Here is a 23,125-nt window from a genome sequence, read left to right on the forward strand (position 1 = left end):
CTGCTACCTCCATCCTTTGGCTGTAAGAAACAGCTGAGTCCTTGGAGGATCCTTTGCACACACGCCCAAGCTGGTTGGGAAGATACAGTGTGAAATAGCCAGGAAAGCTTTTAGGAGGTTGAAACTCTTTTCAAATGAAAGAAGAATTTTTTTTTAAAAAAAAGATTTATTTATTTTATTCATGCATACAAGAACCGAAGTACAGGCCAGATGTGCAGGAGGGTGAGAGGATTCACCAGAGACAGAGTGAGGAACAGAATAGGCACACTAACGAAATACATTGCTGAGGGGAGGAGCGGGGGAGACAGGAGAGGTCTGCTGCCCACAGAGGTCTGCTGTGGGATTCTCGCTGGCTGGCCGGGATCGAACCATCGTTGCAGAGGCTGCGGACAACTTCACAGCGCTGCGCTCAACCACCTGTGCCACCAGGGGTGGCCCAAAAGAATTATTATGATTGCAGACTGGGGAGCACTGGGGGGGGGGGGTCTTTCCCTGAGACCGGAACTGGAAGTGAACCCATCATGTTTGAGGGAATGTGGGGAGCTGGAAGGCTGAGCCACTCCCAAAAGCCAGTACAGGTGCAAAGTGGGTGGAGGTAGGGGTGTGTAGGGTCCAGGGGTAGAGTAGTCAGAGCATGTGGAAGCCAGGTGTGACCTTACTTCATAGGTTGCTTTGACACAGGAAGGCCCTGTCTACCAGGCTCATGAGCTGGAATCGATTTGTCATACGCTCCCTTTTACCTCTTATAAGTGTAGCTCTATCATTCTGTGAATATAAGGAAGGGAGGTGGATATGTGCCTGTACCCTCTCACCCACATAGCATGGCCTAGCTGGGTGTATATGAACCATCTATTTGGCCTGGTATCCACAGACATGGGAAGGGAAGCAATACCACACACCTTTTACCCACCAGTACTTTCCCTTATTTTTTAAAGATTTATTTATACAAGAGTTGGGGTACAGGCCAGAGGTGTGGGAGGGTGAGAAGATTCACCAGAGACAGAGTGGGGAGCAGAACAGGCAGGTCTACTGAAATACACTGCTGAGGGGAGCAGCGGGCAAGACAGGAGAGGTCTGCTGCACCATGTGGGTAGCTCCCTGGCTGGTCGGGAATCAAACCCACGCTGCAGAGGCTGTGGGCAGCTTCACAGTGCTGCACTCAACCCACTGCACCACCAGGGAGGCCCTACAGCAGTACTTTTCGTTCACTTTAATTAGCTTTCAGAACAGTAACCAAGCTGAGATTATTGGTGTCGTTTTATAGATGAAAAACCTGAGACTCTGGGAGTGCTGCCCCATGGGCTGATGACAAGGAAGTTGCAGAGCCAGGATTTGGGCCCAAGTCTGTCTGACTTTGAAGTCTGCCTATGACACTATGTCGTGTGCTTTCCGCATCTTTGCTTCTGTGGAGGAGTTAGTCACCCTGGCAAGTGTGTGTGGTGAAAGGAGGGTTGTGCGGTTCTGTTCTGGAAGCGCTAGCAGATCTCCGCAGCAACAAAGATGTGACCCAGCCTTGCAGAAGTGCCTCCCTAGGTCTGTTTGATGGCATGTCTATGTTGTTGAGTAAGGGAACTCTCTCGTGACTCTGCATCGGGTCTAGAATATGGAACTGAGGATTCCTGAGCTGGCAAGAAAGTGGGAGGTTCTTGAATTTCAACCTAATTCAGGTGATGAGAGGGGCCTCGGATGTGGAATGAACTGGTATCATACTACTTTGCAACACCCTCCCTTGGCAGTCATGCCAGTGCTGTGACCAAAGTAACTAGCGCTTCAACATGAAAATGAGTTCACGTTCCCTTCTCTATACCAGTGCAAAGTGAAGAGAGCGTCTCTTTGTATTTGGAAGGTGTTTCAGCGGTTGGCCTGGCATTCTCACAGTCATGAGCTTATTGGATTCTCACAATCCTTGATTTCTGTACAGTGGACACTAAGATGGCTGAGGCTTATAAGGGAGTCAAGTGGTCCCTACACTCCCTGGGGGTTTCCTCCAAAGGCATATTTTATACCTGGACTTAATGAGCCTATTGGAAGGCAGAGAAGTTGAAATTCTAGGCCACCAAACAAATATTTCCTAGTGCTCTCACCTCCCCCAGCTGAGAGAAGCGTTGTAAGTGGCTACGCTGCGGACTGCATCCAGTCATGGTGCCCCCACATTCCCTGGGCCAGAACTAGCAGGAAGCAAAAAGCAGGTTTAAAAAGAGTACAATAGCCTCCCTGATGTCAAATAACAGGGGAATAGCTAAGTAAATCTGATGCATCCAATCTCACTGGGGTTTGGGGGAGGCTCTAAAGAGCTAATTATGAAGACCGTTGAGCAACATGAATAATACTTATGATAAAATATAACATGCAACAGCATAAACCCAAAATGTATCTATGCTGAACTTAACAAACCCTGTACAAATGGTCTGAACATGGGCAAGGACTGGATGGGAATTGTGGAAAAAAAACTTCACTTGTGGGTGGCAGGCTTGCTGGGGAGTTTTTCTTTCCCCTCACGTTTCATTAATGTTGTTATAATGTTGTTTGTGAAAGAAAAAGAAAAAAAAACATTAACACGTAGAACAATTATGCTGGGAAATCATTCTGTCAAGCTGAGAGACCCAATCATTTCTTTTCTCTGAGCCAGTCAACACACTTGAAGACAACGCAAAAGCCGGAGCGACATGTATGGAAAGAGGCGGCAAGAGGGAATGGGGAAATACATGGATTTACTGTGGGAAGGCCCCGGTTTGAACTGAAGCACTAACTTTTACTTTGAATATTTGGGGGAAGTTATTTCATCCCTTGTATTCTCAGTTTCTTCACCTGCCATGTGGAGATGATAAGAACAACCACAGCCTTACAAGGCTGTTGCGGGGAGCCAATGACATAGGATGGTTTCAAGGGCTTTGTGAGGTAGAAAATGCTGAACAGCAGAATGCCTTATCGTGGTATAGACACAAATACTTCCAAACAAAAAATGTTAGACCCTGTTTGCCACTGTCCCACGTCAGTTGACAGCCAACCCAGAATGTGTCTGTGCCTCTGGGTAGCTTCAGGCGGAGGCCATGTTGTCCTCTCTGAGTGCTGGATGGCATTGAAATTTGATTAAGTAAGTGAGGCGTTTTGGTTTTAGTCATGATTGGAGAACCCTTGGGAAAATGTTGTGGGTTTTTCTCCTCTGAAATGCTTAAACTCTGTGGAGGCAAAATTCAAATAATTAATATCCTAAAGATAAAGAGCATGGTGAAGATCTCCACAGCTGCTCAGGTTCTTGGCCACACTTGGCCACTCACTAGCTGTGTGCCTTTTTACAAATGACTTAAGCTCTCAGGACCTTGGTTGCCTCCTTGACCTGGTGGGGATTATGCCTACCTCACAGAGCACTTATGAGGGTGAAATGAGGTGCCGCATGTAAGCACAGGGCAAAGTGTGGGCAAGGAGCCCCCACTACTGTTTTAGGGCTTTACTGTCAGAATAGGAGACTCTAGGGATCCCCTGACCTGGAGCTTCTCTGCAGATGGTGATAAGGGTCTGGGGGGAGTCTTGGGTGAGCACAGAGTACATATGTTATTATTTTTGCGTGTCGTGGAAAAGTCTTTCATAGGCAGAGTTGGCTTTGTCTGTCATGGTGGGACCCAAGTATTTTAAGGAAGGTGAGATATATTCTTGGAAAATTCTTGTGTTACCTGAACCTTTCCTTGGCCCAGGGAAATGAGGTGACATGCCCAAGGCCACCCAACTACAAAGATTAGTGTGGGTCACTCCTGGCCACTGCTGTTACCACTGCCTGAGAGTGGTCCGTGTGCCCCCTGGGATATCCTCATCACTGCGCTGGGGACATCCTGTGTCTCATGGTTGTGTCCATATAACCATATAACTATTTCAAGCTGGGAGAAGTCAGATGAGGATCTGATATTGAGAAGAGGTAAAAGTGACCCTTGAGATGACCAGGAAAAATCTCTCTAGTAAGGGGTCCTGCACACTGATGGGTCGGCACTGGGTCACCCCAGGAGAAGCCTTTCCAAACAATGTGGGCTAATGAGAGCGCCTAAGTGCCATCTGTGCCCCTGTGGAGGAAATGGTCTTTGATGAAACTTCCATCTTTCTCAACAGCAGATTTTCTATTTAAAAAATCAGTCTCCTGTCAAATTCTCCAAGAACACAGATGGAGGGGGTGTGGGGTCTCTACAGTAGGATGAGGCTCCCAATGGCTCCCTGTCATCTGGGTGGAGTTTGTCCTCTGAGCCTGGTTTCTGGCATTGGGGAGGGTGGAACAGAGCCACTTCTATGGATTCTTTTTGTGGAATTTGTCTCCCTGGGGGAAGGGACTGTTCAGGCCCTTTAGGCTTATCTCAGAGAAGATGTGCCCCGACTCCTTGCATGCAGGAGGATAAAGCCCCTTGCATGCAGGAGGATAAAACCCCTCTAGCACACTGCTCCTTTGAAGCATTCTGACCCACTCAAAGCCTGGGACCTCCTTCCTGCTGCAGGGACATGGCTGCAGGGCTTTCTGACCTACGTGTCTTAGCTTCTGCCTTCTCTCTTTCATCGCTGATCACTGCTGCTTCCACCTTCTCTCTTTCCTGACTTGATTTCCCCACCCCTGCACCATCACCATCTTCCCAGAACTCTGCCTCAAACTGTGGTTCTGTCCCCAGCCTCACCCTATGCACTGGGTGCTTCAGAGCCCAGCATGGGGGACAGGAGCTGTCCAGGCAGGATAAAGAGCTAAACTAAGAAGGTTGAGATCTCCTGGGGACCATCTGAGCCAGAGTCCTGGTCCACACAGCCCAAGCTTACACTGTCAACTCTGGGGATGAAGACAGCCCCCTCACCCCTCTTCGCTAGGCCTCCAACCCCACCAAACATGAAGTCTGTGTTATGGAAAATAACAAACACCAACCATTTCCCCACTAAGGAACAGTAGTTTGCCCTGACTCCAACCAAAGGAACGCAAAAGCCTGAGTTGAGAGAATAAAAGACAAATAGCAGCTGGGGTGCTAATGTGTGGGATCTCCCCCAACCCAGACCATGTGGCTCTGGCCACACACGACGGCAGCTTCTACCACAGCAGCCAGCTCCAGCCCAGCGGGGCCCAGGTTAGAAGTGGTTGCTAAGGGGGACAATAGTCTCAGGCCTTTGCCAGGTGGGCCCTTGATAACAGCCAGTGGGAAACCAAACCCAGGGAAGAGTGACAACAGTTTTCAAAGGAAGGCCCTCCTGAGCTTTGGGTGGAAGTCCAGGATATTTCCTAGAAGACACAAGGCAGCCCCAACATGGTTCTCTTGAGCCAGGCAATGTTCCGAGTGCTTTACAGGTGCTTTACTAACTTGTTCTGCGCGGCGATCTTATGGTATATTACCCTGAATACATGTAGATCTGTAGACATAAGATATGTAATATAAGCAGATATATAGATTAAAAATGGCAAATGATGCAACTAATTTCTGGATTAGAAACTCAGGCTTAGAGAGTTTAAGTAACTTGCTCGACACAGGGGAGGCTGAGATTTGAGCCCATGCAGGAGGGCTCTGAAGTCTGTCTTCTAATTGGCCAAGGCAAGAGAGCCCAGAGAGCCAGGCCACCTTTGCTCACTGCCCACTAGCTGGGCTTTCAAACTGGACTTCAGTCTCTACCAAAAATTAGTGCATAAGGGCCTCCCTGGTGGCACGAGGGGTTAAGCACAGCACTATGAAGCTATCCGCAGCCACTGCAGCATGAGTTTGATCCTGGCCGGCCAGGGAGCAACACACATGGTGCAGCAGACCTCTCCTGTCTTGCCCACTGCTCCCCTCAGCAGTGTATTTCAGTCCATCTGCCTGTTCTGCTTCCCGCTCTGTCTCTGGTGAATCCTCTCACCCCCCTGCACCTCTGGCCTGTACCCCCAGCTCTTGTATGCATAAATAAATCTTTAAAAGAAAAAAGAGAATTAGTGCAATGGTTCTCAAACTGGGGAAGACTTAGCACACTATTGATACCTGGGCTCCACCCTGAGAACTTCTGGTTTAATTGACCAGAGATGAAGTCGGGCCTGCAGAGTGCAGAGGGTGGGGGGAATGGCAGTTTTCACAGCAGCTCCTCAACTTAAAAACACACATGTCTGCTGTCCTGAACCATGCCTCTGCCTCTCCCTCCCGTGGCTCTGTCCCTTTCCTCTCTGGCCCACAGCCAGATTTCCTGAGAGGTGTCTCCACTCTCCACTCTTTTCCCTCCTTAACCTGCTGTGGTCTGGCTTCTGTGAAGCGCCCTGGCCAGGGTCACCCTCTCAGTGTTGCCACCGTGAACATTCACTACTCGGGCCTTAGCCTCCTTTAAGTCCTTGAATGTTGTCCATGACCCATCTTTGCTCCTAGAAACAAACCCTTTCCCAACCCCAAGGATGCTACCAAGTCTTCTTGTCTGGAAATTTCACCTCATTCTTTTTGGATGACTTTTTGTACCAAGTCATACAAGTATGTTCTGAATGTCCGGCCCCCGGACACCACAAGCCCCCTTCTGCCCTGGAGGACTTGAGTGCTGTCCATAACAGGAGGTGTCAGTTCTTCGTCCAGGGGAGACTCCCAACTCCTTCCGTCAAGTGGCTCCTGGGCCTCTCTGCACCCCTGGCAAGAGCAGAAAGAACAAGCTCCAGCAAGGTCTCTGCATTCTGTGAGCAAGAACCGCCATGCCTGTCTTCCCATGAGCAGACGGTCGCGGGGAGAAGGCCTGGACCATTCTGTGCTCACTCGTCAGTATGATCGCACAGTCCCTTTTTAAAGAACTTCTGTCACAGACAACTTGTTTCCTGGGTCCTCATCCTTCTAAATGCGCAGAAACAGATTTGAACAGGTTGTAAGTTTTAAATGTGTTAAAGTCAGTGATTCTTTCACACTCTGTGCCCTGAGAAATAGATTTTGCTAGAATCTGCAATATGCAGGCAGGGGTGGAGGTGGGTCAAGCAGTGAAGAAGGTCCGTGGGGTTCTTCACTTGATGCCGGGGAGAGCAAGACCCGACTCCAAAGCTCACTCTTCTCTGGCTGTTGGACCCTGGGAAAGCCTCTTTCCCTCTCTGAGCCTCAGTAACCTTTCCTGTTCCTGGGGCTCCTCATCATTACTTCTCTGATGGTGATGAAGATGGTGGGAGATGGCCTCTATGTGTTGTAGGTGTGATCCTCTGCCAAAGAGTTGCCACTGGCTGGAGGTTGAGGAAACTGAATTGAATTGCATCCAGTCAAAATGCACAGCCTCTTTCCAGGCCGAGAAAGTGTGTGTGTGCAAGGGACTTGGAAAAAAAACAAAACAAAACAAAACAAAAAACAAGCCTATCTCTGTGCACGTCTCTCCTCTGGGAAGGAAGGGGCCCGCACAATGACAATAGACCAGGGCCGCTGACTCAGACAGCCAGTTCCTGCTCATTTCCCCTGCCCAGGACAGCAGTTAAGCGGGAGGTCAGCCCTCCCCAGGGCTTGGACTTTTTGGCTGCGAATCTCACCTAGAGAAAGACGAGGCCGACTCCTAAACAGCTCCCTTCACGGGACCGAGTGGACCAGGGCGGCTGTGGGCAGGCTCTGGGGGCACAGGGGAGTAGAAAAGGAGAGGAAACTTTTCAAATGCCGAGTTACGTCTCTGTGTTGGGCCGCTGAGTGTGCGATCGATGGAGCCAGACTGACCCAGCCAGGGTGCTAGGAAGCGGGGCACAGGAAAAGTCCTTGGGCACCCACTGAGGAACACAATGGAGTCTCCAGCTCCCTGCCCCCAGTGTGGGCCTGCCACACCATTCCCTCTTGCATGAGAACTGGCTGGATGTGGATTCTTGGTCCTCCACTCTGCCAAGATGGAGAGAGCTGAGGCTATCACCCTCTTCTGGAACCGGGGAGGTGAGTCATTGGGGAGAAAACGGGCACTTGCTCAGCAGAGGGGGAAGGGAAGGGATTGGGGTTGGTTAAGGAAGAGGGGCCTCCAACACTGCGATCTCCTGAAGCAACCTGGGCTACATTTAAGGAAGTAAATTTCTTAGTACTGAGGTGTATAATGGGGGGGGGGGGCAGGCTGGACCTGACAGGAATATGACGAAAGAAATTCAAAATTGGGTGGTTCTGGGGGTGAAGACAGTGGGTCTGATCACATCCCAACCCTGATAATCTGGGATTCTAAAGGGATAATGAAGGTGACCTAGGAATTGTAAGCATGGTGAGAAATACCATATCTCTCATTTTCTATAAATCAACTTAACAAGCTTTCTGAGGCCTCATCCCTTGGATGGAGGAAAATACCGTCTCCTCCGTCTTGAGGCTTTACCCATTTCCTGCACTCCTGCTACAATATGGATTTATTTTTTGAAATATCAAAGCATGGGGGTAGAGAGGGCAGGAAAGGGGCGTCTGTCGCTGGTCATCTGTCCACACCAGCTGGTGTGAAGCAGATACGCAGGGCGGGTGTTGCATGCCCTTGAAAATGTCCTAAGCGCTCCTGCTGCGGTGGTAGAGGTAGCTGGCAGGACAGAGCAGGAGTCCGCGCTGCGACTCATTCTCGCGGGAGCTAGTTAGTCCTTCGTGGCAGGAGCAGGCACAGAAGGAGTATCTGAGCTAAAGGAATTTGAAAAGCAAAGTGATGAGAAGCCGAGTCCTGTGGGGACCATGTGCTATTTGGCAACTTGGTCTTTGGACTTCAGGCCTTGAGGGGCTGTCACAGGGAGGGAGTAGATAAGATTTCAGTGGGGGATCAGTTGGCAAAGCTGGGGCCTGTGGACCAGGAGAAACTTTCTAACAAATTCTCCATGGGCTGCCTTGCCAAAGAGCGAAGGGTCTAGGTGTCTCTGGACAGCTTGCTTGTGTCACAGTCTCAAGGGTGCCCTTGAAAAGACAAGGACAGGTGGGAGCTGTCCTTCCCTTTCTGAGGAGGGAGCAAGGAAGGGGGAGGGGCCGCCTCTCCTGGGATGCAGGCCCAGGCACCCCTGCCTGCTCTCACCTGCACAGCTACCACACTGTCCCACACCCCCATCTCTCTCCTATGGACTCCTGCTTCCACTCCTGCACCCCTTCGGCCCTTTCTGCTTCCAGAGCCAGACTCCAGACACCCAATTGCTCAAAATCGTCTAATGGTGAAAGTCCAGTTTTATTTCGTTTCCCTGTTGCCTCCTCTCTACTCTCTGAAAACAGAGCAGAGATAAGATCGTTTCTCATCTAACACAGTTCTGACATTTCATCATTCTGTCCTAGACAACTGGAAAGGGCTATATTTAACCTCTTGTCTTGTAGCTTTTAATGGAGGGACTTGCTTCAGGCAGTGCCTTCTAACGCCACAGGAGAGCAGAGCCTTTTCTTTGTTCTGCCAGGCCAGAGCCGGCCTCTCCCTCTAAGCAGGCTGCTTGGTCAACCATAGACCCCAGAGCACCCACCCTCTCCTCTTTCTCTCCTGAAGGAAGTGCCCCCCAGCCTGGTGTGCCCCTTCAGCTTCCTTTTTATTCACAGATACTTGACTCTTTATGAACCCCATAGCCAGATAAGTGGGAGGGCCAGAGGGTGACACAAGAACTGGACAGAGGACAGGGCCTGGTGGTGGGTCCGCGAGTCTGGGCTATGGGAAGGAGACAAGAAAATGTATTGTCAGGAGTCTGGTCATGTCCATGGGAGGCGGGGGAGGGGGGGCTGATACTCAGCACTGTGCCAGGCCCTGTAAGCATAATCTTGCATGTATTGCCTCAGGTGCCCCTCCCAAGGATCTTAAGAGGGGGATATTATTAAGTCGCCCTCCAATGAGGTGACTGGGGATCACAACAGTTCAGCGACTTACCCCAATTCATGCCGCTAGAAAGGGGCAGAACTAAGAGAGAGCCAGAGCCTCAGTGGCTTTGCACAGGGCTGAGCTGCTTTGCACAGGCCCAGTATGTCCTTGGCTGAGTTGGCACTGCCCTTTGGAGGAGCTCATTTCCGTGGGTATCTTTTGCAAACACTGGAGCCTCTTGCAGGCTTTTCCCTCACTGCCCAAGTCCTCAACCGCTTCCCCTAGCTGAGGTTGCATGTTTTGATGGTGCCCTTGTGCTCTCAGGCTTGATGGACCGACATGCCTCCCCCCACCCCCGTTCGTATCCCGGCCCCTGGGTCGATGGCCTCAAACAATAAAGCGTATTATTCCATTTTCTGTATTCATCCCCGAGAGTGCTAATGCTGACACCCGCTGTGAACTTGGACAAATCGTGCCCTCCCTCCTCTGGCCCTAGTTTCCCCAGCTGTACAGTAGGAAGCTAGGACATACTGAAGAGTCCTTCCAGTTCTGAGAGTCTGGGATCAGGGATGGTAAGCCAAGATTCTGCCTGCCTCCCCACACCCCTTGCTGCTTCCTCCCCCACAATGTGGGGCATGTGAGTTGCCGCAAGCACTGGTTTGGAAACCTTCACTGAACCAACGAAGGGGCAGTTACATTGAAGTGACTGTCCCAGAGCCAATGGACAAAGCAGTAATGCGGCAATGCCAGCCACCTCCATCGGGCAGGGACTGTTTATGGGCGGTTTTCCCAGTCAGCAGAGGTGTAGGCGGGGAGCTCCAAGGTGACCTTAATGGCGCGTGCTAGGGCTGGAAGGACGCTGAATCGCTCCGTGAGGTTCCTTTCTTCTCTTTCAGGCTTTCTGATTGTAGCAAGGAGGAAATCTGTGTGGTGCTCTCCTTCAATCCCTACAATGCTTGCTAATCTTTCGGAACAGAGCTAGAGCAGGCCTTAGGCTCAAAGATAGGGAGAGGCAATGATGTCTACGGGGAATTTAATTGCTGTTCTGTTTCTATTGTATTTATTTTTCTGTCACTTTCTACTGATGGCCAGTAATAATCCTTTCGTTCTGGTTTTTAGTTGTCATATAGAATTTCTTTTAATATTAGTTTATCTAAGCAAACTATCATCTTGAGAAAAAGGTGAAGCAAGTGGTCAGTAGAATCAGTGGGGTTCAGAGAGGACAGAACTCACCCAAGTGGCCCCTCAATGCCTCAGTGCCCCCTGCGACCTGGGAGTGCGACATTCATTTTGCACTGAGTGCCCCAGCGCGGGCTCTGAGGGCTTGCACGAGCTGCCTCCTGCATAGTCCCAACTTTGCTGCTCCAACTCCTCTCTCCTGCACCCCACACTCTTTTACGTCTACACATGCTGTACCCTCTGTACAACATGTCTCTCCATTAGTGCTGTCTACCCATTCAAAACTCAGCTTAAATGGCTGTGCTTCTTCCTCGGTCGCTCCCTCACTCTTGCAAGAAGCTGTGCTTCAGCTAAACACTAGGTTCATTTCCTATTATAACATTTCTCCCCTTGCTAGAATTGCTTAGAGGTCTATGTCTCACCCTTTTGGTTACAAATACATGAGAGGCGGGGAGAGAGAGTGAGAGAGAGCGAGAAAGAGAGAGAGAGAGAGAGAGAGAGAGAGAGAGAGAGAGAGAGAGAGAGAGAGAGAGGGAGAGAACTGTGGGTGAGGCCTGTGCCCGGTTACTGAGTGGACTCTGGAGATTGTCACAGGTCTTGGAATCACTTGAAGTTGCGGCTTCGCGTGTGCTGAGCCAGGGTCTGCATGATACAGCGTCAGCCTGCAGACTGCCGGGGTCAGGGGTAGGGGTTGGTGGGGTTGGTAGTTTGTATGTAGAAAGCTGATTTGGGGTGCCTTTGGATTGGACACATAGGATCTGAGGGAAGGAGGCAGAATTGGTTCAAGGGAGAAGCTGGACCATGACACCGTTACAGCTGGTGCTGTGTGAGGAGCTCTGCAGCTGGAATGGCCCTTCAGAGTTGTTCGGAGTTAGGGTAAAGAAATCATGCATTAGAGCACCCAGCATCCGTCAGTCATAAGATGCAGCTTGCCCCCAGAGAGGGAGTATGGCCGTGCACTAGGCAGTGGCCCTATGAGTCGACTGCTGGGCAATCTCCAAAGAGGACTGTCAGCCAGCAGCACAGAACTGGAGGCATCCAAGGGCGCATCTCTGTGTCTACACAGGGACTTCGTCAGAACCTCCAGAGTCTCAGTCCTGGGATGCTGCGAAGATGAGAACAGTAGTTTGGAGGGCTGGGTATGGCTGGCGAGAATAGGTGTCTGGAAGAGCCTAGTCAATATCAGCTAAAAGAACGAATGGCTGTGCTGTCGTTGGCACTGTGCTTAGAGACAAGGAGCACACAGAGGCAAACAAGCCACATGGAACTTCTGGTATAATCGTGGGACAGATGTGTAGAGAGTATTTCAGAAAAATGTAGTAAGTTCTAAAACGTATTCCAAAGACGATTCTTCCACGGTACTCTGTACTTGTTTTTCTGGGTATCCTTATCATAAGGCCCTTCCAACAACCCTCCGAGACACAGATTATTGTCTTTACTATACTTATGTGAAAACTGAGATCCAGGGATTTGCTTGAGACATCACTGCTGGTCAGACCCCCCCAAGCCTGGCCAGCCCCCAGCACAGCAGGCCTTCACAACCCACACCCTCTCCCCTACACCACCCAACCCTTGTCAAAGCCATGTGCGGTGCTTTGCAGTTTGCAAAGTGCTTATTACACATATTTCATCTTGGCACAGCCCAGTGAGGGAGCAAAATAAGCGTGTCAGAAGAAAGTAGGTTTTTACCTTTCTTTTCTTAACCTGCCTGGTATGCTTTCAGAAATAGATATATTTTGATCATATTTATAACAGTGACATTCTTTTTTATTCTGGTTTTCTTTTTCCTACACATTTTTAACCACCTGTGAAATTCTTCCATTACACTCATCGTTCTTCCATATCTTGTCTCAAAAGTGAGAAAATTGTGATCAAAATCTAGTTACTTCCTTTTAGCTGTGAGTTGGAAAATATGGTTTTTAAAATTTTTTTCAGCCTTGCTTAAAAGGCTAAACTTTCTTAGTTTAAAATATTAAAAATGTATGAAACCAAAAGTACCTCTGATTTCAGGTGTGATTAATGTACTAGGAGAGATGTTTTGGGGGCAGGGAGGTTGTATAGTTTGGACAAAAAGACACTTAGAGACAACTGAAATTCTCCTTCAAGGAGCTGGGCCTCCGACAGGGAGGGTAGCTATAGACGTTCCTTGTTCCTGCCCCACCATGCCTGGGCTGTGCTTTCTCCCCACCTTCGTGTTCATCCCTTTCTCAGATGCCAGAGTGAGTCTCTTTTTTTCTTTCCCTGCTTAAAGGATTTTTCAGGGCCTCCTTTTCTGTCAAATGCTAATGAAGACAGAATTTGAGGCTGTACAAAAAGAGCTCTAGCATCTCTACCCGTGGTTCCATGGTAGTCTGTCTGGTCCCGGAGTCCATCTAAAGCAAAACTTTCTACCAGGGTTTTTCTAGCAGAAGCTATACTATCGCACTGTAGAGAATCAAGAGAAACTGTTGGTGTGTTCCTGTCAAGAATAATGTACATGCTGTGTCCATGCCTAGCCCTTGAGTGACTTCTTTTGGCATCATTATCACAAGACCATAATTAGAATTTCCCCTATCTTCAGAACTACCAAAATATCATGCTCACCTCATGGGTTAAGCAAGGGAGTCGTCATTTCTACTCATTTCTTTGACTTCCTTACAGAGCTTGCAATAAGCAATGAGAATGAAAGTGGGGTCAACTTTAAAGATTAGCAACCTGGGCCTCCCTGGTGGTGCAGCGGTTGAGCTCTGGGTTGCGAAGTTGCCTGCAGCCTCTGCAGCACCATTTCCATCCCTGGCCACCGGGCGAGGGTCCCACATGGCTTGCAGATCCCTCCTGCCGCCCGCTGCTCCCCTCAGCAGTGTATCTGTATCGTCAGTCTGCCTGATCTGTTTCCTGCTCTGGCTCTGGTGAATCCTCTCACCCTCCCGCACTTCTGACTGTGCCCAGTGCTTGTATAAATAAATAGATAAATCTTAAAAAAATAAAGATTAGCAATGTAAATAAATCACCCTTATCAAAGTGTAATTTTCAAAGAGTTAAAAACATGACTCTCTAAAATATTTAGTGATCTAAAATTTTACTTACTCGTGGATGAGAGTACCTGCATTGTGGTGAAGCTCGTTTTTCAACATGAGACTTTGGCAGTTAAACATAGAATTATTATATGACCCAGCAATTCTACTCTAGTCATATAACCAAAAAAAAAAAAAATGAAAACAAGGACTTGAACAGATATTTTGCATAAATGTTCATAGCAACACTGTTCACACATAGCCAAAAGGTTGCAGCAACCCAAATGTCCATCAGCAGATAAATGAATTGGGCCTCCCCGGTGGTGCAGCAGGTTGAGCACAGCTCTGTGAAGCTGTACGCACGCAGCCTCTGCAGCTCCGGTTTGATTCCCGGACAGCCAGGGAGATTCCCACATGGTGCGGCAGACCTCTCCTGTCTTGCCCACTGCTTCCTTCAGCAGTGTATTTCAGTCCTTCTGCTTGTTGTGCTCCCTGCTCTGTCTCTGGTGAATTCTCTCACCCTCCCGCACCTCTGGCCTGTACTCCAGTGCTTGTATAAATAAATAAACCTTTAAAAAAACAAATGAATGAATAAACTAAATAAGGTATATACATATATCCATACAATGAAATATTATTCAGCCATAAAAAGAATGACGTTCTAATCCATGCTACAATATGGACTAGTCTTAAAAGATGTTATGCTAAGTGAAAGAAGTCAGACACAAAGGAACAACTATTGTATGATTTTTACTTATATGAAATATATAGATAGACACATTCATTAGGACAGAAAGTAGCTTGGTAGATGTAGGGGCCAGAAGGAGGGAGGGAATGGAAATTACTGCTAAATGTCTCTGTTTGGGGTGATGAAAATTTTTTGAAACGATTAGTGGTGGTTGTTGTACCACAGTGAGACTATAATTAGTGACACTTAATTGCACACTTTAAATGATTAAAATGGAAAATTTATATTGTATATAGTTTGCCACCATAAAATTAGTAAAAATAAAGAGAGAGAGAAAAGAAAGAAAAAGAAAAAAATAAAAGGCATTGGAAGAATGCTGGAAAAAGATTAAAAAATTGAATACACAAGTATCTTCTCTGACTATAAGGGTATCAAACTAGAAATCAACTACAAAAAGAAGGCAAAGAAATCCTCCAATACATGGAGACTGAATAACACGCTACTGAAACACCACTAGGTTCATGAAGAAATAAAAAATGATATAAGAAAATACATTGAGACAAATGACAATGAGGACACAACCTTCCAGAATGTATGTGACACAGCAAAGACAATACTAAGAGGGAAGTGCATAGCGACACAGGCCCACAACATAAAAGAAAACAAAACCAAGAAAGAACCCCAAACAAACAACCTGATCTCTCATCATGAGGAACTACAAAAAGAGGAACAAAGAAAAAAAATGCAAGTAGAAGGATAGATATTGAATTTATGGCAGAAATAAATGAAATAGAAGTAAAAAAGACAAATTGACAAAAGGTCAATGAAATAAAGAATTGGTTCTTTGAAAAGGTGAACAAAATAGACAAACCCCTAGCTAGGTTCATAAGGAAAAGTGGGAGAAAAACTCAAATAAATAGGATTACTAATGAAAGAGGAGAAATTACAACAGACACAGCAGAAATCCAGAGGATAATCAGAGGCTACTTATGAACATTTATATGCAAACAATTTCAACAATCCAGATGAGATGGACAAATTCTAAGAATTATACAATCACCTCAACTGAATAAGGAAGAAATAGAACACTTGAACAAACCAATCATAAGCAAAGACATTGAAAGAGTAATCACAATCCTCCCAAAAAACAAAAGTCCAGGACCAGGGGTTTGTAAGCAAGTTCTACCAAACTTTCAAAGATGAGCCAGATACCACCTCGTATCAGTGAGAATGGCACATATTTTTAAAAAACTGGAAACAACAAATGCTGGCGAGGATGCCGAGAAAAAGGAACACTCTTACACTGCTGGTGGGAATGCAAACTGGTCTAGTCACTATGGAAAGTTATGTGGAGGATCCTCAAATTACTAAAAATGGATCTGCCATATGACCCAGTGATTCCACTCCTAGGAATCTACCCAAAGAACATAAAAACTCTAATCTGAAAGGATACCTGCACCCCTGTGCTTATTGCAGCACTATTTACAATAGGTAAGATATGTAAACAACCCAGATGCCCCAAAACAGATGAATGATCAAGAACATGTGGTATATATACACAATGGAATACTATTCAGCAATCAAAAAAGATAAACTCACGTCATTTGCAGCAACATGGATGGAGCTGGAAGGGTTGATGCTCAGTGAAATAAGTCAGAATGAAGGGGCTTCCCCGGTGGCGCAGCGGTTGAGCACTGGGTTGCGAAGCTGCCCGAAGCCTCTGCGGCGCCGGTTCAATCCCCGGCTGCTCCCCGGCCACTGGAGGAGGGTCCCGCATGGCGCGCAGACCTCTCCTGCCGCCCGCTGCTCCCCTCAGCAGTGTACTTCGGTCCTTCTGCCTGTTCTGCTCCCCGCTCTGGCTCTGGTGAATTCTCTCACCCTCCCGCGCTTCTGACTATACCCAGTGCTTGTATAAATACATAAATAAATCTAAAAAAAAAAGAAAGAAATAAGTCAGAATAAAAAAAAATAGTATCACTTCTATGTGGAATATAGAAAAACCAAACAAAGGGGCAAACAGAGACAAACCTTGAAAGCTGACCATAGATGGGAGGCTTCCAGGAGGGGAAGGGGGCTGAGAGTGGTAAAAGCAGGTGGAGCAAGGGAAGAGCACAAGGGAATATGGTGCTTTGGTGGTGGTGACCATACATCAGGGGGAAAAACATATATCCTCAAAAACTTAAATTAAAAAAAGAGCAATGGCTATAATCTAGATCAGAGTTGGCAAGTATATTCCAAAAAGTTGTAGATAGTATTCAATTTTGTGGTTCATGTCATCTCTGTTGCAATCCACTTTATTATTATAGTGTAAATATAGTCATAAACAACGTTAGTGAATAGCTAGGGCTATGTTCAACAAAACTTCATTTACAAATAAAAAAGAGTAATGTTTAGGTCAGGAGAGGGTTGGTCAGCAAAGGGAATGTGGGCAGAGAGGCACATTTAGCACCCTCTGGCTCATGCAAGCAGGATTTTGGAATTGGGTCCCCTGCCAGGATGCCAGAAACATCTAGACCATCTGGAGAATGGATTCCTGTTGAGAAGACAGAAGCCCCCAGATGAACAGAGCCTGAACTTACTGAACACTGAGTCATCTAACTCCCCCGGTCAATGCTCCTTGCTCACTGAGCAGCCTTCTGAAAATCTCTTTCCTTGCAAGTGACCTGCGGGGAGAAAGAGGCAGATGAGGCCAAATGTTTCCCATTGTAAAGTAATAAAGTGGCATTCTGGTTATAAAAAAATTAAAAGTTGGATACAAAACTGGGTAGTTCCGCAGGGTAATAAAACTGTAAACTTTGGGGTGATCATTCCTACTAGCCAGATACATTTTCATTGCTCCCAGACAAAAGCCGTTTGCAACTCATCAATCTCCTACAAATTAACTTTTAACTTTGCAGGGCAAGGCTTAATCAAGAGCAAATAGTCAAGTGACCCCATGGATGATGCCGTCATGTGTTCTTGAAAGCGCACTCAGTAATTTTTTGCCTTGATGTCATTTAGAAACTTTTCTTAACACTTCAAATAACATATGACAAGCTGCAGTTCCCAGTGGGTGTGCTTTAACTTTAGCTTCAAAGTCTGACTCTCACAGGGCATTTACATCTTGGTGGCAGCTTCTGTGTGGCTCTCAGCAAGTGTGGTTCTGGGTCACTTGTCTATAGGGCACATCAACATCAGATTGATCTTCAAGCCCCCCTCTCCAAGAATTGAAATGACTCCTGATCTACCCCACACTTCCCAGACTGCTTCACAGAAGCCTCTGGAATCTAGCCTGGCTAGAGATTTGAAAAGGAGCTTTCTAGTCTCATTGCCCTCAGTCCCAACCAGGCTGGTCTTTCCCCATTCATTGCTGCGTTTGAGACCTTCGCTGGGGCAGATAGTCCCACTTGTTGCCTGGCCCATCTTTTATCCTCACAGGCCTATACAGACATTTCTGAGATTTCAGTCATCCATGAACCACTGTCACCAATTCTGTTGACTGTCTGTATTATTTTCTGATTTTAAAAACAATGATCCCCCTCTTAAAATTTTTTACTTGCCAAAAGATGCTGGTTTGGTGTGCTATTTAAAGAAAAACAGTTTATCTATGTATCACCTCAAATCACCTTTATTTCATACCTGATTGTGTTCTAATTGTTTGGTGTGTTTGGCCTCACACCAAGATGGTAAGCTCCTTGAGGACAGGTACTATGGCTCTGCTGTCCTTCTGGCACACAGCATTGAGCTAAGCACCTGGCAGGTCCCTGCCACGTGACCTATGGTTGACTGAGTGTCTTATCTTTGGCAGTAAGTTTTCTGACAGAACACCAATGGCTTTCCCTTTATCTCTTTAATGTGCATAGTGAAAGCCCACCCTCTGTCCTCCAGGGACTTATAATCTGACTGGGGAAACGAAACCAGGTGTTCTAGATGGGTCAGCCAGAGACAAATCCCCCTTGACCATTTTCTATTGTATAATATTGAACAACTAACCTCCTTACTCCCTCAGTTTCCTCATCAATGATGTGAAAATAATGATAATACCTGCCTTATCTACTCATAGAATGGTGAGAGGCCTCAGTAAAGAGACAGCTGTGTAAGTGTTTTATAAACAAGAAAATTATAACCATACTTTTGTTAAATGATTCCATGAAAATTAAATAACAATACAAGGATGGTTACAGAAAGAATGTCACAAGATAGTTTCTCAAGCTCCAGACGAGGCTCTGTGGTACTCACTCGCCTAATGGCAGAAGGATTCCAGAAGGCTTGCCTCAGATAAGTCATGAAGCATGGATGGAAGTGCAATAAGGGGTGGAGAGACGGATGAAATATTTAGGTGTGGACACTTGAGAAAAGAAGATTGAATAGATGAAGAAAGATAGATACCTGTTTGAGGCTGGGGAGGAACTCAATTGAGCTGCACCGAGGAAAGTGTGAAGGTTCAGTGGGCCCAGAGGCTTCCTGTGCCTTTGGCATTCCTGCTCTGAGGAGCAAGAAGCATGTGAGGAAACCAAACTTTAGAATGCAGATTCCTATAAGATCAGGCTTCTTATTCTGTCGCATAATTTATTTACCATTTATAAGCTTTTATTACAAAAATTAAATACAGACTCATTCAAAAAAATTTTTTTAATTTATTTATTTATGCATACAAGAACTGGGGTACAGGCCAGAGGTGTGTCAGGGACGGGTAAGAGGATTCACCAGAGACAGAGTGGGGAACAGAACAGGCAGATCGACCGAAATACACTGCTGAGGGGAGCAGTGGGCAAGTCAGGAGAGGTCTGCTGCACCATGTGGGTAACTCCCTGGCCAGGGATCGAACTCATGCTTCAGTGACTGTGGATAGCTTCATAGGTTGCGTCCTAACCTCTTTCGCCACCAGGGAGACCCATACAAAAAGATTTTAATCAACAATTATTTAGAATGAAAAAATGAAAGTCTACCTTTCACTACGCCCTCCCCACCACCAGACCAATTCCAGCCTCTTTCAAAGGCTCCACGCTTTTATTAGCATGTTGTGATTATTCTCCTATGAATATGTCTTCTTTAGGGGGGTGTGTGGGATTCTATTTGCATATCATTTTGTACAGAGCCTTGACTTTTTAAACTTAATATATTTGTGGACATTTTTCTATGGCAGAATATACCTTCTTTTGAATAGCTTACAGTGTCTCATAGTTAGAATATACCACAGTTTATGTAACCCCCATTGATGAAGATTTCTGCAATTTATTTTGTCTTTTTACTTTTATGCCTGTAAAGTAATAAATGTCTGCCATAAAATAAATTCAGCACTTATAAAAGAGTATTTAGTGAAAAAAGAAAATCTACTCAACTCCCAACCCCAATTTAGCAACTTCTTTCAAAATGCAACCTCTGATACCACTTTTTTATATATCTTTCCAGAAATTATCTAACCATGTACAAGTGTATGAGAGAAAATGTGTGTGTGTGTGTGTGTAGAGGGAGGTGGGTGACATGATAACATGCTGTATCAGCACATTTTAGTTGCATAATTCTTAATGGCTGCAGAGTATTCCACTGTATGGCTGAATCACAATTTATCTATCCCATCTGTGGAACACAGTGGAAGTCTGAAGTGGTGAGGTGGGCATGTAGCCAGGAAGGCAGAGATGGCCCAGTTGTTCCTCATGTATATAGCCGGGTTCTCAGAACTGCCTCATGGTTGATGTTACCCACGAAAATTGTGTCCCGAAGACGTTAGGTATCCAGCATCACTCAAGAACTACCCATGATCCACAGTCCCATGTGATGCAGGTCTTTGGCTGCCCAAAGAGTTTTTTTTGGCTCTTGCCACCATCTTTCAATTTCACGCAGCCAGGACTGTGAAGTCTGGGTAACATTCTGCTGACAGAGCAGGTCCTCCAGTAAGACAATGTGTTTTCACCCATTGTCTGCACAATCACACACAGACACACAACAAGTGGATCCAAGGGAGAACTCAAGACCCAGATTCGGAAGTCCAAGCCTGGGCCTTGTGAAGCACCACTCTGGTGTTGCCTGGCTTCCCAGAGACTGCAGGCTTGTCAGCTTCTTTACAGAACAGGGGTGTGCTTCCGTTTCCTTAGGTGTTGAGTATAAGGATTCACCCATAAGTGAAGAAGAGGAAGCTATCTCCAGCAGCCATGACTCCTCATGACTGACTGATGCCTCAAGAGTGCTAGACAAGTGGAATGTCTGCCACTTCTAGCACTTAGCTTCTCTCTGTCTCTCCTGCTGCTCCCCCATGGCCTCCCTTTGTCTGCTCCCCAAAGTTTCTGCTTACTGTTATCTCCCCAGCATCTCCTGGTTTCTTCTGGCCAGCCTGTTGCAGGTGTTCCTCCATATATAGGTGTCATGTCTACACTCCCCTGGAGAGGGCCCTCTTTGGGTCAATTGGTCATTCTGTGGTCTGGAACATTCCTGTCAGTCTAGGTCTTCATTGCAGAACACTCAGGCCACTGGGTGCCTTTAGACCCAACTGGAAGATGGCTACCCTTGACTTAGGTACAAGTTTCCTAGTTCATTCAGGTGTGACCAAATGAAGCGGCAGGAGGGTCATCTGAAACAACATCTTTGGAGGGCAATGGGGCATTATCTGTCAAAAATTTAAATGCACATTCCTTTTTATTCAACAACACCACTTCTAGGAATGTATACTACAAAAGGATGTATATTACGAACAGAGATATACATGGCGTATATGTGCAGTAAGAAAACACTGGCAATACCCACCTCCCCCCACAATAGAAGACAGGTTGGATAAATCATGGTTCAGCCATACAGTGGAATATTCTGCAGCCATTAAGAAGAATTATGTAGTTCAAAAATGTGCTAATATACTATGAATAAATAGTAATACAGAATCAACGAATCACTTCTGTCCATTTGGTCTATGGACAGTCCAGGCCCGGAGAGTGCACAATGAGTCCTCTTTAATACATTAAGGTTCAAGTCAAATTTAGCAAATGAATTACCTGGGTATCTAATATACTTCTGTATTCAAATATAGAGATACATCGTGTTATATGTGGAAGACTGTAGGCTCTGTCAGTGCACAGACCTGAGTTCAAATTCTGACTATCACTGACTGTGCTGTTTTGGGAAAGTTGCTTGACCTCTCCATGTCCTTACCAATAAAAATGGGATTTATAATATCTACCTTGCAGTGTCATTGTGCAAACTAATTTAAACAAGGAATCCAAAGTGTCCACTGCAATGCCTCATACAGAAGGGTATTTAAGCGTTATTCTCCATTGTGATTATTGAAGTCAGTTTTTAAAGTTAAACCTCTGGCTTTAGCCACTGTGCTCTGAATAAGTGCGAGTGTGTTTGCATGTCTAGGTGATATGTTTGAATTTCTCAAATTGAAGACAGCCATGCACCACAAATACTTCATCTTATTGAGGTTCATAACAAAGGAAGACTCTTTTTCTTTCTCTTCTTCCTGGTGATCACTCTGCCTTGAGACAAGGCAATCCAGCTCATCAACTTCCTAACATTCCTTTCAAATACTTAGGAATTCTGACTCCCTCTGCTAGTTCTACAACGCGTGTTCTAACCTACTCCCTGAACAATGTGTCCATTTTTAATAGACTTGATTGCCTGGAAAGGCACCTTTCCTGCAGATGTGGGACCCTGCCCGGGTCCCCACGTGACAGTGTGAGGGCATCTCCAGGTAATACAGAAGCTGTTCTTGGCCTGGTGCTGTGCAGTGTTATTTCTTCAGTCCAGGAGTCCAGGCAGTAGGTAAGAAAGGGCCTCATTAAAACTGTTTTCTTGCAAAGTCCAGAGTATTCTCCAAGATGGGTGTTCCCAGTGTTTCATTTGACCTTCTCGCCATCAGTGGATGTTGAGAATGTCTCCAGTTTATAGATCTATGTGTGTATGTATGAGTATTACCCCCAGGATAGCTTTACCCTGTTACTATCTACTGTGCAGTTATTGAATCAAATAGTGTTTGGATAAATCAAATCAAATAGTTACTTTGGATAAATACCCCAACATTGCCCACACCAAAAAAAAAAGCTTAAAAATTTACACTCCCACCCTTTACCTCAACTATTGCTCTCCTGGGTATATATCCTAAAGAAACTTTCATCCAGGTGAATCATGGCATATATACCATGAATGTTCATGACAACATTGTTTATAAGAGCAAAAAAGTAGAGAAACATTAGAATGAATCAATGAAATTATTAGAGTCAAACAACGGAATATTACATAGCATGAAAATGTCTGAACCAAAGCTGGCTGTGTCAATATGAATATTTCTCACAATCATAATCTTGAGCAAAGGAAGCAAACTGCAGAAGGATATATGTACATATCAATATAATTTACCCAGAGTGTAAGAGCATGGGAAGGTACTGTATGCTGTATATTGCTTATGAGCACGCACAGTCATTTAAAAACAGGCATGTGAATTACAGACGCTGATTCAGGAGCAATGCTACTTCTGTGGGGGAGGAGAAGGCAGCCAGGGAGGCGCACAAGGGGCTTCAACTACATCTGTTTTTTTTTTAGGAAAAAGGTTCTGGGGCAAATCAAGGCACTGCATTTGTTACTAATATTTTTCTTGCATGCCTTAAAT

General features: G+C 46.1%; 1 protein-coding gene across 6 annotated transcripts in view; it reads left to right on the plus strand.

Moving 5' to 3' along the window:
• The window catches only part of NHSL2 (NHS like 2), a gene marked incomplete at both ends in the record, with an annotated part of 287,609 nt that overhangs the window by 212,481 nt on the left and 52,003 nt on the right, over window positions 1-23,125 (plus strand). For 2 of the 6 annotated variants that reach the window (XM_084259202.1, XM_084259204.1), the window contains one exon: window positions 7,799-7,841. The exons of the other annotated variants lie outside the window; for them this stretch is intronic. In XM_084259202.1, the coding sequence (XP_084115328.1) occupies window positions 7,799-7,841 (43 nt within the window). Of the gene's footprint in view, window positions 1-7,798; window positions 7,842-23,125 lie in introns of those variants that run through there. 6 annotated transcript variants of the gene reach the window in all.

The sequence above is a fragment of the Talpa europaea genome (genome assembly GCF_964194135.1).
Source record: "Talpa europaea genome assembly, chromosome: X".
Taxonomy (NCBI): Eukaryota; Metazoa; Chordata; class Mammalia; order Eulipotyphla; family Talpidae; genus Talpa; species Talpa europaea.